We start from the raw sequence: 17,496 nt of genomic DNA on the forward strand, positions 1-17,496 counted from the left end.
TATCTAAATATACATGACTGCAAATTCAACAAACTGCCAAAAAATAAAAAAGGAATAGCATTTAGAAAATGTTGTTCAAAACTTGTAACATCCCTTAGAAAAAACATGGTTTTACTATAGTAAAAGTACATTACAATTACATTTAGTCATTTAGCAGACGCTTTTATCTTTTAAAGCGACTTGCGGTACAAAGAGTTCGGGGAGCAATAAGCGATATGTCATAAAAGAGCAAAAGTACAATAGGTGCTAATACAAAGTTACTAGTTTCAACAAAAGCCAGACCACTACCTGTTGAGAGAAGAGGGTTAGGGTACTTTTTTTTCATTTGTCTTGTCAAGTATTCACAGAAGAGATGCGTTTTAAGTAGTTTTTTGAAGGTTGTGAGAGATGTGGTTGACCGGACTGAGTTAGGAAGAATAAAATAAGTAATCAGAATAAAAGTCGTAATCATGTTTAGTTTTCCGGCTAATTGATAACCATTGCATATCCATAGTTTTACTTAGTATCGTGGTTAAACTACTGGAACTGGAGTAAAAACAACATGCTGGTAATTATTATCACACTTTATGGACTCTATGCTTTTGCTACAATTAATATGAAAACTAACATTTTTACAAAAACTATAAAAACAATCTACAAAACAACAAAAAAATTGTAATTAATATACTCAATATAATGAATAATAAATATAGAAAGATTTTATAATAGACCGGTTTTAGAAGATAAAAATCATTTGTTTAAGCTAACCGAAAGATTTATGACATGTTATTTTGTTATCCCATCAATAATGAATATTGCCGTAAAGTCACATTTTAAACTTATTTTCTTATGTCATCAATAATGAATATGGCCGTAAAGTCGCATTTTAAACTTATTTTCTTATGTCATCAATAATGAATATGGCCGTAAAGTCACAATTTAAACTTATTTTCGTATGTCATCAATAATGAATATGGCCGTAAAGTCGCATTTTAAACTTAATTTCTTATGTCATCAATAATGAATATGGCCGTAAAGTCACATTTTAAACTTATTTTCTTATCTCATCAATAATGAATATTGCCGTAAAGTCACATTTTAAACTTATTTTCTTATCTTATCAATAATGAATATTGCCGTAAAGTCACATTTTAAACTTATTTTCTTATCTTATCAATAATGAATATTGCCGTAAAGTGGCATTTTAAACTTATATTCTTATTTTATCAATAATGAATATTGCCATAAAGTCACATTTTAAACTTATTTTCTGAGCTCTAACTTATTTTCTTATCTCATCAATAATCAATATAATGAATAATAAATATAGAAAGATTTTATAATAGACCGGTTTTAGCCGATAAATATAATTTGTTTACGCTAACCGAAAGATTTATGACATCGACGTACCGCAAAAGCCGTTCAAGAGCTCCGCTTTGGATTCGTTCTCGCGATACTTGAATGTCATTACGCTTAAGAGCTTCTGCGTCGTGCTTGGGTTTACCTGCGCCTTTAAGAGAGCGTCTATAATAAGTAATGGAAACATAATCCGCACAGTTGAAGAAGCTCTCTTTCTCTCTTTCTCTCTCTCTCTTTCGTTTTCCAGTCTCTTGCCACCGCAGGCGCATAACGGAATTCGTAAGACTTACCGTGTTTAATAGTTTTCAAGGTTAACGCCTCAGTTTTCGTGAAACACTAACGGCACTGTCTCTTTAAGAAGGATTAACAGTTACTCGCCGACCTCCTGTCCAAGTTATTCCACCAAAAGCGACGACTTCCCTTCTGTCTCTCCTGCTGTTACTCTCCGTGCTTTAGCTCGTCTGTGACGCCTTGTTTATTTATTGACTTATTTATTCACGTTGAAAACTTGAAGAAGTTTAACCATGGCAGAGATAGGGAAAGTGGTCAGCCCTGGAAAACTGGCCAGTAATGTGCAGAAGAGGATAACTCGAGCGCAAGAGAAGGTATGCGTGTTTATAATGTGTGTGTGTTTATATTTCACATGTTCATTTACATTGAAGTTGCTTATGGGCGCTATTGCGTTAAGTAGGACGCTATAGTTAAATGTCATTATCTAGTATTTTTTTTTAATACAACAAATTAATACTTTTATTACTTTTTTAAATTGTATTTATGTTTAATTTTAATGAAAATAATACAATTTATGCTTGAGTGTTACGCATGCGCAGTGGCGTGGTGCGTTTTTCTCTATGGTATCTGTAGGACAATGATTGGGATGTTGTTTAAAAGTCACATTTTAAACTTATTTTCTGAGCTCTTACTTATTTTCTTATCCCATCAATAATGAATATGGCCGTATAGTCACATTTTAAACTTATTTTCTGAGCTCTTACTTATTTTCTTATCCCATCAATAATGAATATGGCCGTATAGTCACATTTTAAACTTATTTTCTGAGCTCTTACTTATTTTCTTATCCCATCAATAATGAATATGGCCGTATAGTCACATTTTAAACTTATTTTCTGAGCTCTTACTTATTTTCTTATCCCATCAATAATGAATATGGCCGTATAGTCACATTTTAAACTTATTTTCTGAGCTCTTACTTATTTTCTTATCCCATCAATAATAAATATTGCCGTAAAGTCACATTTTAAACTTATTTTCTGAGCTCTAACTTATTTTCTTATCTCATTAATAATGAATATTGGACATTGAACAATTGGATATTGAACACTGTACAAGTATGTTCTTAAAAACAATTAAGATATATTAGTTTAACTAAGGCCTAGTCTTTTTTTAAACGAATCCCTGTCTGGGAAATCACCCAGTAGTATTTTTAGATATAATTTCTGTAAATACCTATATAAAATACCTACATAAAAGTTACACTTAATAATCCTATGAAAATCGGCACCAATAATATACAAGAATATAGCTACAAGTTTGAGACAACGTGCCCCTATAGCAGTTTGTGCTATGTCACTATATCATGGTATATTGTCATTGCTTATTTACACTGATTTACAAGAATACTGCAAGTATGACATACTGTTCAAAGCCCACCGCAATGAACAAAACGCTTCGCCTGCCCTCAGCAGGATATGGAGCAGGTAGGAAACGGCGATGTTGTGTTTAAATTTAAGCGGCAGGGCATTAACGTTACATCAACACAAACAGAGCCACATCTGAGCCCGGGAAGACCAGCCCAGGAAGTGTCATTTCCACACTAAACATTCGAAATGGCTGCTCGTCCCCCACATGCACAGCTGAACACCAGAGCCGTGGCGCGTTTGATTTGGGATATAATGTAAGAAAAAAAGGATAGGAACTACTTAAAACATCATTAGTACAATGTGAATCTTATAGGTGCTGGCAAAATGATCGGTAGTACCACTTGGTGTGGCCACTTATCAACTGATTCATATACTCTCTTAATAGCTTTTCCCCCATAATGTTGCGCAAAAATGTCTGTCTTGATGTTTTGGTGATATTAAGGGGTTAAATAGGAAGGGAGAATAAGCGATGCGTGAAAGAGATTTTTACAAGTCATTTCCTGTCTCTAAAGTAGGCAGTCTTATTACATAGATGTGAAAAGAGTTAAGATGTTGTTTAGAATCATTTAGTTGCGTTTGCGTTCCTCTTCCTGTCTGTCCGGAACGCTAGACTCGCAATGTTTGTCCTCCATCAATTATGCTTTGGTACATCGCAACAAGACCTTTGATGCACAGCACTTTTTGAGTGGTATAAGGTATAAGTTTACCACCTCTTTAAGGGTTTGTATGCATATATATGCGTTTGCTCTTCTTCTGAGCGATCACTTGCTTTGAGAAGGTCACAGTTTCCTTTTGGCCTGTGCAACCTTGCCAAATAGAGAAGAGTTAACCATGATCCTCTGCTGGCAAACAGCCCACATCTTTCCCCCCTTTTCTGCATCCCCCCCTGTCCATCCCTCCTCATACGAGGTACTATTTAAAATAATGTCCTTGTTCCTCAGTCGCCCATTGAGCAAAAATGAGCATGACCAGTTGTTATGGAAACCATCGCGACCTCAGAGGAAGACGAAATGGGTGTCCCCAGCGTCCCCTGACCTCTGCTCCGACTGGACAGTCAACGCGTCAATCAAAAGTTTCCACCGCGCTTCCTGTCTTCTAGCGACGCCCCTCATCTGCACTCCACCCACACACCTGTCCGTCCTCATTGAGCTATCGAGCAGTGTGTGGTTAGCGCTATGAATAGCAGACAGGCTGTAGCTGTGAGCTAATCCCCAGAAAGCTCTTGTGTGACAAACCCGGTGTGTGTGAATGCCAGCGGCCGTGGTCTGGGGTATTTTTGGGGCTGTAATTGAACACCGGGACCCATCGACTAGAATTTAAGACCAGAGGCCACTGTAAAACACATATGAAGAGACATGTGTCTTGGTAGAATACACTCACACACTTATTAATAAGACAATTAAAATCTACAGTAATGTCTATTATTTGAGCATGCGTTGGAAAATAAGATTCGAGCTTGGACAAGATGGAACAGATTATATGCGTGCCGTGTTTTATATACAGTAGATCACTGCATCAATTTGTATGCAGTCACTACACAGTTGTTCAAATGTTGAGATTGTTTTTCTGTCACGCACACAAATCTCTCAGCTGTTGGACAAATGCTCAGTGTTGGTTTGTTTAAAATAGGTTAAACACGGCTGACTCAGGCCTGGGGCAAATCACAGATGGGATATCTGTAATATCTCCATTATTTCTCAGATTAAACTGAGATTAAACGGAGAGCAAATGGAAACTTTTGCTTTATTTTCCTGTGTCTCGGTACTTCTCCTCAGAAGTATTTGTCCTCATTAGAGTTTCAGAAACGATCTCAACAGTGTGTCAAACTGAGCTCAGATTTGTTTAATCTGCAATCTAAAGGCCTATTATTGAAGATCTCAAAATGACCTCAAACATTTCTCATCAGATTTACTTCAATCCAGATTATTTGACCTCTACAATCTACATTCATTTTACACCACTATACTCTTCGTGGATTTTACCAACTGTCCAACTGAACTGTTTACCAACTGAAAGGTTTTATTTCTCCTATGCACTTTTGGGAGAAACATCTGAGTCGTTGATATTTAAATAAAACATGAGAACTCTGTCAAATCTCGAAACGTCTTTTTTTGCGTTATGGATGTGACATAAAAATGCTCAGAGGATGAATTTGTTACGAATATATTGAACCATCTGTTTATATTTGACTAAACTCTTGTTCATAGAGTCTAAATATAAAAAATGTCCGTCTATTAACAGATTTTCCATTTAAATGAAGGAAAATAAACATGCATTATGGATGTTACAAAAAAAGGATGCGGTATTTGGTAGACGACCAACTTTGTAGGATTTCTGTGAAATAAAGTGCACTATAAATTAGTTACTTTATTAAAATTTTCATGTGTCTATTTATGAGGAATATATAGCGTTATGGATGTGACAATCCTGAAATTGGCTCTTACCTGATTATGAGAAATCACGCAGTAAAAATAAATAAAAATGCTTTTCAAATTTGAAGAGAGACCTCACATGGATATTTGAACCCCCAAATGTTATATCTGTGCTTTTACCGTTGTTTTTTTGGTGGTAAAATGGACATTTTCACGGAATTGCCCAGTTGTATGTTTAGTGATCACTTTTTTTACTCTATTTGACTACTAAAAACAATATTATCCGTCCTTCGGATGCCACGTTAAACCGATATCCTGACTCTCTGTGGTCATAAAAAATCCCAGGATGTCCTTAGAATAAGAGTATGGGTGTTACCCCGGCATCCTGGGCATATTCGCCCATTCGCCTCTACACATCATGGCCTCCTAATCATCCCCATATGTGCTAATTGGCTTCGTATCTTTGTCTCCTCTCCACCAATAAGCTGGTGTGTGGTGGGCGTTCAGGTGCAATATGGCTGCCGTTGCATCATCCAGGTGGATGCTGCACATTGGTGGTGGTTGAGGAGTTTGAGTACCCAGAATATGTAACGCTATATAAATGCATCATAAAGGACCTTGGAAATGTAGATGGCAAATGAAAAGTTTGGTAAGAACCTCAATCTGAAAGCATATTAAGATATCTTTATGACTTTATGTAGTATTCCTAAAGCCAACAAATTTTACTTATAGACATTCAATGGTGTTATCTTTCTAAAGTTACCACCCTTGTAAATTCATAAGCATTTTCATTTTGACCCCTCCTCTACAAGATAATAAATAAATATTTATCTATTACATTTAATAAGCATTATTTCTTCATGTATGTATTTCTTTAGCCAAAACGAAAATGCTCAAATCTGTATTTTTAGCCTGGGGCCTCTTCTTGACTTTACACTGACTTCTGTTGTTTGAAGGAAAATTTCACCAGAAATGAAAAAAGGAAGTGCTTTAATGGATGTGGTCTATTTCAGAGCTGGTCCAGAGGGCTTACTGTGATCTCTCTTAGGTTTCTGTAGTTGATGTAACGTAAGGTCACGGTTTCACTGAACTTTAATGCAAAATGGTTTATCCAGCACCATCCTGTGTGCTCCTTTCATCTTAAATCATCATGACATCATGAATCGAGTATTGTGATGTGATGGAAAACCAGCACTGTCTGGGTCACACATGGCCCGGAAAAGGAAATATCCTCTGAGTAAATAGAACCGGATTCAAACACACTTGACAGGAAGGAAACGTGCATCATTATTAGGACTGGTGGGAAATGTGTTTTATGTTTTCACTAACGTGTCCTTGACACAATATTCATGAGCTTTATTTCCTCGGAAACCTCCTTTGTTGAGTTTCATTTGTTATGAAGGTCTTTCAGCGCTCATGGTGAGAAATAGAAACATGGAACTGATACTGTCAACTACGATGGGGTGGCAAATGATCCGAGGAACTTTTTTAAGACACACACACACACATGAGGGATTGTGCTTTTGTTTAAACCCTTTTCTTGTAACATTAAGACAGAAATGTCAGCATTTCTATTGAAGATGTAATAAATCACAGCCGATGGGCACAGATCTATTGTGTTTTATTACATTAAAAAAGTTATCAAAAGATCAAGCGGTGCAAATTGTAAACAGATGTTGCGACCTGAACTATCATAATCTATAGTTTTTGTCTGTTTTATTGGCATAATTTTTTCTCTAATAGGTGATGCAAAAGTTGGGAAAGGCAGATGAAACCAAAGACATGGCCTTTGAGGAGGTGGTGGCAAACTTTAACAAGCAGCTGGTAAGACCCTTCACGCTTCACCCTTCTGTGACCCTCGTCCTTAATATACCGCTTTTCTTTTGCCCTTTGACCCGTATCCAGCTTCTTTTATCCATCTTAAATGTGATGGTCTAGTGATGGTTTCTCTTTGATCTCTGTCCGTAGGCTGACGGCACCAAACTCCAGAGAGACCTGAAGGCATATGTGGTTGCAGTCAATAGTAAGACTGTGTGTCTTGTGATCTTATTGTAGCTTACTGTGTTTTTTTAAATTAAATAACCTCAATAATATCTTATTTAATATGGACATATTTCTGTTCACTAGGTTTCACCCCAATAAAAGAAATTACTTGTTGTTCCACACACAACTGCTTTGTGTTCTTCCGTGAAACACAGAAAGAGATATCAGACAAATTCCGATTGACGTTTTTTTGCATTTTAATACTTTTGCGTTCAGCGCTAGCAGGCTGAAGTTTTATTTGTTAGTTGTGTTGTGTAATATTTGCTGAAAGTATAACCTTCCACCTCCTTCTTTAAATCTCATGTTGGTGTACATTTAAGTATTAAGTGAACAAAGAGACATGTAAAGGAGCTACATATGGGTTGAAAAAGACAAGTCATGAATTTCTTTCTGAGTCCCACGAAAGTAAGAATATCATCTACTTTTAAGAGGACACACGGTGAATATCATTCATTAATAGTAAAAATGTATATAAAAAATGGAATGACAGAATTTTATGCGAACTGTTCCTTTATGCACCAACGAAGGCAAAGTGGTCTTTGTTTGATGAAACACTGTAATGTTGCTGTCATGCAGACCCCCAACCATCCAGCTTCTTCCTGTGAACCCGCGACTGCTCTCACTTCTCTTAAAGTTGAGCGATTGTTCACCCTTGTCTCTTAGCTTACCCGCTGTCTGTTTCCGCAGCGATGCACGAGTGTTCAAAGCGTCTGCATGACTGTCTGGCCGACATTTACGACCCCGAGTGGTTTGGCAAAGAAGAGGTCGACTCCCTCGTGGAGGTGTGTACAAGTTCATGAAATTACTCCAAGACCGAAACAGACTGCCGTCCATGTTGAAGTACAGCTCTATTCACTCTGTCTCATTTGTGTTTTAAGGAATTTCAGGTCACACATTTTGAGACTTAACATGATAGTTCACCAAAGCCATTATAATTCTGTCATTGTTTACTCACACTCTTGTCTTTTCAAACCAGTACGACTTTCTTCTGCAGAACACAAAAGGAGATACTTTGAAAATGCGAACTGGACCCCATTGACTTGCATTGGTTTTGTGTCCGTACAATAGAAGTGAACTGGGTCCAGTGCTTTTTTTTAAATATCTTCGTTCTGCGGAAGGAAGAAAGTCATAAAGGATTGAAATGATAATAGGGTAAGTAAACAATGACAGACTTTTCACTTTGACATAGGTAGATATAACTGAGAACTTTATTAAATCTCCTGAGCAAAGAATAGCTTTATTAATCTTGCCTGCACTTAATCTTTGTTGCTTTTGCGAATTCATTCTCTTTCTACATTTTGGTTCCTTCCTTCTTCTCATCCATCTCTTCATGAATAAAGGAAATGATAGAGAAAGAAATGGATAATAATCTGGAGGTAAACATGACAAATGGCTCATATAGAGCGCAGGGAGAGAATGGTGCTTGGTGTTATCTAGATTAGAGTATTTATAGAGATAGGAGTGGTGAGTAGTTATACTGATGTGAAAATTTAGATTATATCTGTGGTTCCATACTGTGTGTATGTGTTAGAGAGAGAGAAAGAGCATATGAACGTGTGGATATGTCTGACGTGTTTATTTGACAGGACACTGACATCCTGTGGCAAGATTTTCACCAGAAGCTTGCGGATAATCCCGTCATTTCTATGGATACATACTTGGCGCAGTTTCCAGATATAAAGGTTTGTTACATTGCGGGGAGAACTTATTACACCATCAGAATATTTTAGAGCAGTGGTTCTCAAACGGGGGACCGTGTTCCCCTGGGGGACCCCAAGATGATTCCAGGGGGGGCCACAGATTTTATGAAATATAGAAATCGATCATAAACTTTGTGCAATAAAAAATCAGGAAACATTGACCACCAACCCAAATTAATTTATGTTTTAGCATTGAATAAATGAACATGTTTTTGGTTTTATTGGGGGGGCCGCAATACACTCTACACCAAGAGAGCCTTACAACAAAAGTTAATTCTAAGTAGTTTTAAAAGTAAAAAACTAATACTTCTTTCTTTTCATTCAAGGTTTAATTGAACTTTCTCTGTCAGTGATAGCAGTTGAACATACATCCTTAACATTTTAAATTGAGAAGGAAGTTAACAAGCTGTAATAGCGCAAAATAAAAAAATTAAAAATTAAAACATTGTATATGTCGATGCAAGTCACGTGTTGCTCTGTGCAATATATCCAAAATGACTTCCACTTTTTCCTTCAGAAACGTTAACATATACTCTGTAAGTCTTTGTTTTGACTTCCTGCAGGCTCGCATGGCGAAGCGTGAGAGAAAGCTGGTGGACTTCGACAGTGCCAGGCATCACTTTGCTTCTATACAGAAAGCCAAGAAAAAAGATGAGGCCAAAATTGCCAAGGTACCAGATGCTCACCAGCTTGTCATGTACTACCTAAATCTTGTTAACTAACCAATTTAAAGGAACAGTTCACACAAACATGAAAATCATCTCACAGTCTACTCCATCATATTTGCTTTTACATTTTACATTTAGTCATTTAGCAGACGCTTTTATCCAAAGCAACTTACAGATGAGGAAACATTGGAAGCAATTATTACAACATAAAATACATAAGTCCATCAAAACTAGTCCATTAAAGCCTAGCAAAGTATTTGTTTGAACTATTCCTTCATTGCTTATGAATGTGACTGCAATATACTAATAACAGTCTTTTTATTGACTATACATATGTTTGCACAAGCTTTTTTAAAACACATGTCTCATTTTGCATCATTCTGCTTGATAAAATTTTTGCAAGCTAACAAAGCGCTTGAGTATTTCTGAGTGACTTTCTCCTGGCCTGTTTTCTTTTTTTGTCTCGTTCTGCTTTGGAAATCTGTTTTCTTCTGCATGTCAAGCCATTTGCTCTGGTGGAGAAAGCGGCTCCCGTGTGGGCTCAGGGAATAATCACAGCACACCAAATCGCTCAAACTAACCTCTGGAGAAACCAGGTGACTCATCTGTCACTCAGCCTGTGAACCCTCCCCTAACCTGTCTAACCCCGCCCCCTGCTCAAGGTCCCCCCCAGGTCTGAGCAATGTGATGTCTCATTGGCTTCTTTATACAGCGATATTATTCCTAAGGTGTATTTATGGTTTTAGACGTGGCTTAAATGTTTAATGCACTTTGAAATGCATGCATTTTTTTAAACATGAGCTGCAGGATACTGTAAATGACTGTAATTATTTACTGTAATTGCTATCTGTTTGGTCTGTTTGTATGCGTTCAGGCTGAGGAAGATTTGGGGAGAGCTCAGAAGGTCTTTGAAGAGATCAATTATGAGCTTCAGGAAGAGCTTCCCACCCTGTGGAACAGGTAATAACCACCTTGACATCTCGCTTTATTCTTTATCCTAAACTGAACCTGTCCTGATCTGATGAGTAATGTCGAGATCTCTGCCTTCAGTCGTGTTGGCTTGTATGTTAACACATTCCAGAGCGTTGCTGGCCTGGAAGAGAAATTTCACAGGGACATGGGCAAAGTGAGTGAATAAAAGTCTCTCTTAATAACAAAAGACCAATGATTAATCATGTTTTGTTTACAAAAATCTGTCTCATCCACAGCTGAACCAGAATCTGAGCGACATTATGACCAAACTGGACGAGCAGCGTCAGGTGAAGTGAGTACATGTGCTTTCTCTCTTCCTCATAGAAACCGTTGTTGTTTTCTGCTGTTTTCCTGTAAATGTAATCAACCAACCCCCAAAAACCCACAGAAAAGGTGTTAAAGCAGACAGCACTGGGACAAGGTAACTACACGAGTTTTGTGTATTAGTGTTTGTTGCACTCAAGACATACTGACACACGGGCGCTGTGGAAACTGACCACAGACGTGTTGAGCGTGCATGTCTAAATGCTGACACGCCAAATAACCGCGTGTCTGGAACATCTGTGAAAGACAGCATCTGTGTGTGTGTGAAATAGATTGAAATATTAACATTGACTTGTGCTGACACCTAGAGGTGAATTATAGACATGACCCATGTGAATCACACTGTGTTTTGTAGTGTTGTTTCTTAATCAGTGTGTCTTTTTAAATGCAGTGAAGATGCAACCAATCACAGTCTCTCAGAGCCTGGGACAGACATCAATAAATCTCCACCAAAGGTACGTCCGGGCGTTTGAGAAATGTGCTTTATTTTAGTTGCTGTTTATTTATCTGTTTGTCACATTGTTTGTGCCTATAGCGGTTATTAAAATGTATAAAACAGATCATTGTGGTCTTTGATGATACCGATTCAATAACTAGAATATATGAAAGGCCGAATGAAAAAGGATGAAATGAAAACTTTATTAATATAATTTACTTTTGACGGCTTCTGGTAAATATAAGTCAAATAATCTAATATAAAGTAAACTCTAAAATAAAGCAAATATACGGCAAATAAAACATAAAATAATAATGTAATATAAATGTACTTTAAATACTATAAGTAGACTTTTATTCTAAAATGCAAGGATAATGTGTGCCTTCACCTGAAATCTAAGCACTGCTAAATTTGTGTTTTAACCTGCATTGTGTTTATTCATAATCCACGTGTGTGTGCATGTTTTTGATTGTATCGGCATGTTGTGTGGCAGTCCAGAGATGCGCCGCCTGCTCCACGGCCCCCCAGACCGACCTCATGTCAGGAGGTGAAACAGGACGTCAACACTATCGTGTTAGAGGAGACAGTGGTTGCTGATATTAACATTACAACCCCTTCACAGGTCAGAGGTCAAATGACTCCCTTTCTCATCTAAGAACGCCCTATATCTGCTTATTCATCATACACTCAGACCTGTCCAACACATTTATCCATACATCTTTTATCCTCTACGTCCACCTTAACGTCTCGCCATACACCTGCACAAACTTCTTTAGGAAGCCACTGCGTCAAGTGAACATTGTATTGTCCCAAGCACTCCCTGTAACTGGTCCCAGTAAACATGCTGATTTCTATTTGCGTTGTTTTTGTTTGCAAAGACTCATTAGTGAGATGTCTGCTGAATCTAGATAGGGATGCTTTGCATGTGCATGTGAGCTTTTTGACTATATTTATATTTGGCTATATACTATGTATATATATTGACTATATTTAATGTGCACGTATTTCCTTAAAAACTGAGCGTTGCACTTTAAATATTTGTATTCAGTCCATTCAAATATTTGTTTGTGCGTGTAATATATGTATCTCAAGGGATGCATGCCAATTGGTTTTGCACTTCAGACAACATTCAGAGATGAATCAGCATACAAGATCATTTTATTTTTATTAAAATAACCGTTGTAACGTTTAGCCCCTTCTCTTTTTGGCACATTTCTCAGTTGCAATACTTTTGTTGAGGAGTAATGTGCTCTCACATGGTGTCACATGATTGAAATATACAGGTCCCTTATGTGTGATGCTGTACATAGTCCTCTGATTTTTATATGAGCACAAACTGCTTAACTGCTGATTTCGAGCTTTCTCAAGTATTTACTGTTGACATGATGATAGATGTATCTTACATTCCTTTTGTGCTGCCTCATGGAAGGAGGCTTCATGGGATTCATGGGAGGTAAGATCTTGTGATGAACCACACCTGGCTGTGACCAGATGGTGGTCAGATTTAAAGTTTGGGTACGCATGCATTTAGCTACAAGCCACAATCTGATTAAGCTATTAGAATCAAGGAAGAATGCTGGTAATGCTTTATCGTTTGGAGTGATTCTCGACGGGGGGACGTGGACCACAAAGGGGTCCCAGCTGACTCAAAGGGGGCCTCAAGATGACTGATATTTTAAAATGAGACAAAATGATCATTGAAATATGTTTAAAAAACAAAAAATATATTTATTATCATTAGTCTCTAATTATGTAGTTGGGTAGAAATCGAGTTTTTTAAATTGGAAGGGGGTCCTTGGAATATTGTTGAATACAGTGGGGGGCTTTGAATACAGTCGAAAAGGTTGAGAACCCTTGAGCTACAGAAACACGTCTTTGTAAATATTGTGTATTCATTAGTGGGTATTTGCATTGCAAATCACAATGTCATGTTTAATGTCACACAAGTAGGGTGTGGTGTAAGCCTTGTGGTTAACAATCCTGGTTCAAATCCTACATTTTAGGGATCAAGAAGGTTTGTTGACTACAAATGTTTTATATAGTATTATATTGGCAAATTAATTTAAGTTTGATTAAATTGATTCAAAGTATCAAATGCAAGCAACACATCAGGATATCACATATAGGTGAAGTGTCAAATTTTGTAATTGTTCAAATTGTTAAATTACATTCTCGTGTTTCAGGTTAATATTTAATGACAGCTATGAATAATTAATTCCTCCAAAAACTGTCAACACTGCGCCGCTTTAGTTTGTTGGTGCATCCGATTTAGGGCGGGGCTTTGTGTCTAACGGATGGCAGATGGTAGAGTGTTTTATGGGAAACCTGTACATAATGCCATTCAGTTCTTTGTGATGACACTATTACTCCTGAAATAACACATGTTAACGCTAAACAACGTCTCTCACACATCCTGCCTCCATTACCTTCCTGCCCGCCTCAAAATCCCAAGTTTACCCAAAATCCAACAAACAATCCCTTCCATCCGCCCCAGCCCGATCAGACTTTATCTCAGCAGTGGGACTGGGATGATGAGGCTCCTGCGTGTGAGAACAGGCAGCCGTACGAGGCTCCTAACTGGGACGACGATGTCGCTTCTGCCGGGCAGCCCTGCTGGGATGGCGTGTTGGGGCAGTCAGGTTGGGACAATGCAACAGCAGAGGCGGATGGAGGTGTGGAGCTCTGGGGTGGGGAAGGGTCCCAGGTAGGGCAAGGGCAGGACGCAGATGCAAACTGGGACAGTGGCACTGCTCAGGACTGGGAGGCGGAGTCTAATCAGCCTGAGTGGGAGGAGCCTCAGAGTGTAAGAGGAGCTGGTGGGGGTAGTATTAGGATGCTTCTGTTTTGTGGGTGTATGTGATGTCATCGGTGGTCCTTTTGCGTTAGAGACTACAAAATTGTAGCTGAATGTGTTTGTAGTGGAGGTTTGTTTTGTTTCTTTTGGTTAGTAAATATTCTTTTTATTGTTTTTTTTAGAATGAAACGCCAACAGTGACAAATGGCTCTTCGGATGCCGAGCTGCCTCCCTCTTTTCTGTACAAGGTGTGTTTTAATGTTTTTTTTTACAAACAATAGTTTAAAGCTGCATTTAAACGTATGCGTTTATTTGCCTCTCTATCGCCATCTCTGTTTAAAACATAAAGCTACAGGTTACGTCAAATGACGTCAAAGTGACATTGTCAACAAAACCATAATAACTGATTTTTTTATGTACTTTTGTACATTTATTTTATTACTAGAAAAGTTACAGATTGCAACTTTATTGTTATAAGATATTCAGCGGTTCCGAAAACCAAAATTATTTTCAGGTTTTCTGAATTTACTTTTTAAAGGTATGTGTTTATGTAAAATGATCCTTTTTTGCCTTTTGTGAACTACTAACAATGTTTCCCCAAATTTCAAATAAAAATATTGCTTCTATTTGCATGTATTTGCAGTATAGAAACCAGTCAAAACAACAGAATAGATGCTCTGTATTTTGTCAGACGTCAAATACTGCAAAGAAAAAAAGTTAATATTCAATTTTAAGCAACACAACAGTGATATTTCTACATGTATTTAGGAAAACCTCGAAGGATTTTAGGATGGTTTTCATGTGTCTTGTCATGCTGTCAGTCTTTCACATTGCTGTTGGATGACTTTATGTCACTCCTGAGGTTTGATGCTATTGAAACGCAATCACTGGAATGACCACAATACATCTAGAAATGATGATTTAATGAACATTTGGAATGGACATTTTTTCAGCGGCTGTATATCTATATATACTGTATATATGTCTATAAAGACATTCATAGTTGGATAAAGCTTGTTTTTTAGTTCTAATGCCTGGTTGAAATGTGTGATTTGTAAGGTGAAAGTGGTGCATGACTATGGAGCAACAGACAAGGATGAACTCGATCTGAAGGCTGGTGACATTGTATATGTGATTGACTTCGCCAATCCAGATGAACAGGTCAGAAACGCAAACACACAGTAAAAACTCAATCGTACAGCAAGATACGATTATCTTTCCTCCGTTTTGTTTTCGCAGGATGACGGCTGGTTAATGGGCGTAAAAGAGTCACATTGGCTTCAGAATAAAAACCTGCTAGCGAAAGGCGTCTTCCCGGAAAACTTCACCCAGAAACTGTAAGCGGAACAACCATCACCTACTCGATGAATGTCCTCACCCTCTACGAAACAAGCGCTGTGATCTTCTTGCTTTTATTTCCTCATGGTTTTTATAAGACACCTTTCAAAATAAGGGCTTCTCAATCAAATGTGTTCATAAATTGCGGCTCCTTGGAAAATAGTAGAAGGTGTTTAGAGCAACATGTTATTTCACACTAATCTTGTTCTTGATCTGACATCCTTCCTTGTCATTCTTGGAAATACATTTTTCTTGCACTGCATGTTAAGTGCTGTCCTGGTACCTTTGACTCCTCAGCCATATTCAGTATCACACAATGCAATTTCATTATATTTATATTGTTTTTTTTGTTTTGTCAATGATGTCTGCAGGTATAAGACACCAAAGATTAGAAAATGTCATTATTACTTTAGGGCAAACCACTAACCAATAAGTTTGTTTGGACATTTTATAGATCTTTTTTCGAGGCATGCTTTATTTATTTTTCTATTTTCTGCTGTTACAAATATATAAACACATTTCCAATTGATAGATTAAAACGAGATCTTGGTAATGATCTGGAAAATTCATTATGATAAACTGAGCCCTGACGTCAGTCTAATGTTATCTCTGATAAATATACTGGTAAGCTGAAAAGCTGCTTTTGAGTGTTCAGTCTCGATTAGAGGTGATCTTTTTTATTGACAAATATGATGCTGCTAATGTGTGTATTGTCAGATCTGATACTGTCACTCCGTGCTTGTCAAATCTAGATCTTGTCTCCTTCACTCCCTCTCATCTGTTCGCATATTAGATCTGTCATTTTCTAATTCATCTCGAGGCTCTTCGTTTAAATCTGTTTTGAATGCTGAGGCATTCGAAAGAAACACCCGCAGGGGGCGTTTGCTCATTGTTCTTGCAAAATTGTGTGAATGTTCCTGCACTCTTTCAATGATAAAAGAGATTTGTATGAGAATGGGATGGTGCGAGTGGGGGAGGATTTTCTTTGAATGACAGATTGCAGACATTCTTTACATTTTACAAAAGATAACTAATCGATTACCTCAAGGAAGATGTTTTTACACTGTGTCTTTTGACATCATGCAACTGCAGCTCTCGTGACTTTTAAATATGACATATTTATTATGTTCTTTCACATGACCTACCCCTTACATGCATTATTGAAATATAAAAAAATGCAATATGCGAAGATTCAAAATGTACCACAGGAAATACAAGGATTTTTAAGACGGGGGAAATATGCCCTGAGGCATTATGGTATAGCTTGGGACGCCCTGTTTTAACATGCTGTAACTGTCTGGCAGCCCTTGAGAAGCATTAAAATGATTTTGAACATCTAGTGTCCTCTCGTTCATTAATGTACCTTTGGATAAAATCACATATGAGGTTCTATAGCTAAAGATTATTTGTTGTTCATATCCCTACTGTGATATTAATGATGACTCTGAAGACTTTGTTGTGTTGTTTCACAAAGTGTTGTCATTGTGTTTGTTTACCTGCTGCGAAAGCAACCTTAAATGGTGCTATATAAAATAAATGTATTATTATTTATTGTCATGGGAACATTTGGTCCACAAGAAGTCCAAACTCGAGTTTGCCCTTTATCCAGTCAGTTTCAAATGATCTCCAAATCCAACATTATTCCAGCGTTTATATAACTTCCATCACTGAAATGCTGTGAACAAACAAACACACCTCAACTTCTCTCACTATAGCAAGAGTAACGAGCTGCAGCTGCAGGCCCACAGCGCAGCCAATCTGTATGGTAAGCGGGTCTCGCTCATTGGTTGACTCATGGGCGTGTGTTTCGGGGAGAATTGCCCCATAAGGCACTAAGAAAAGTGTTTTTT

At 37.6% G+C, this 17,496-nt stretch overlaps 1 protein-coding gene across 6 annotated transcripts; it reads left to right on the plus strand.

Moving 5' to 3' along the window:
• The first annotated feature begins 1,418 nt into the window (after positions 1-1,418).
• On the plus strand, positions 1,419-16,985 carry bin1b (bridging integrator 1b). 6 transcript variants are annotated; one of them, XM_079459724.1, is made up of 19 exons: positions 1,456-1,943; positions 7,115-7,195; positions 7,340-7,394; positions 8,102-8,196; positions 8,755-8,790; positions 9,001-9,096; positions 9,678-9,785; positions 10,286-10,378; positions 10,657-10,742; positions 10,833-10,908; positions 10,991-11,046; positions 11,143-11,175; positions 11,470-11,533; positions 12,008-12,136; positions 12,944-12,967; positions 13,967-14,317; positions 14,491-14,556; positions 15,368-15,469; positions 15,548-16,985. In XM_079459724.1, exons 1-19 carry the CDS (start codon positions 1,863-1,865, stop codon positions 15,647-15,649), a joined length of 1,734 nt encoding a protein of 577 aa, XP_079315850.1. In that variant the 5' UTR covers positions 1,456-1,862; the 3' UTR covers positions 15,650-16,985. The 6 variants fall into 6 exon arrangements, with proteins under 6 accessions (XP_079315854.1, XP_079315855.1, XP_079315850.1 ...); XM_079459725.1 differs by lacking the exon at positions 11,143-11,175; XM_079459726.1 differs by lacking the exons at positions 11,143-11,175; positions 13,967-14,317.
• Positions 16,986-17,496: the final 511 nt, after the last annotated feature.

This window comes from Barbatula barbatula (assembly GCF_947034865.1).
Source record: "Barbatula barbatula genome assembly, chromosome: 7".
In the NCBI taxonomy this organism is placed as follows: Eukaryota; Metazoa; Chordata; class Actinopteri; order Cypriniformes; family Nemacheilidae; genus Barbatula; species Barbatula barbatula.

What these genes read in the sequence shown, in the direction of transcription:
- bin1b (XM_079459724.1), top strand. Translation starts at nt 1,863, where the DNA reads ATGGCAGAGATAGGGAAAGTGGTCAGCCCTGGAAAACTGGCCAGTAAT. An exon ending in TAACTCGAGCGCAAGAGAAG is followed by an intron (nt 1,944 to 7,114) that starts GTATGCGTGTTT and finishes TTTCTCTAATAG; the next exon opens with GTGATGCAAAAGTTGGGAAA. An exon ending in TCAATAAATCTCCACCAAAG is followed by an intron (nt 11,534 to 12,007) that starts GTACGTCCGGGC and finishes GTTGTGTGGCAG; the next exon opens with TCCAGAGATGCGCCGCCTGC.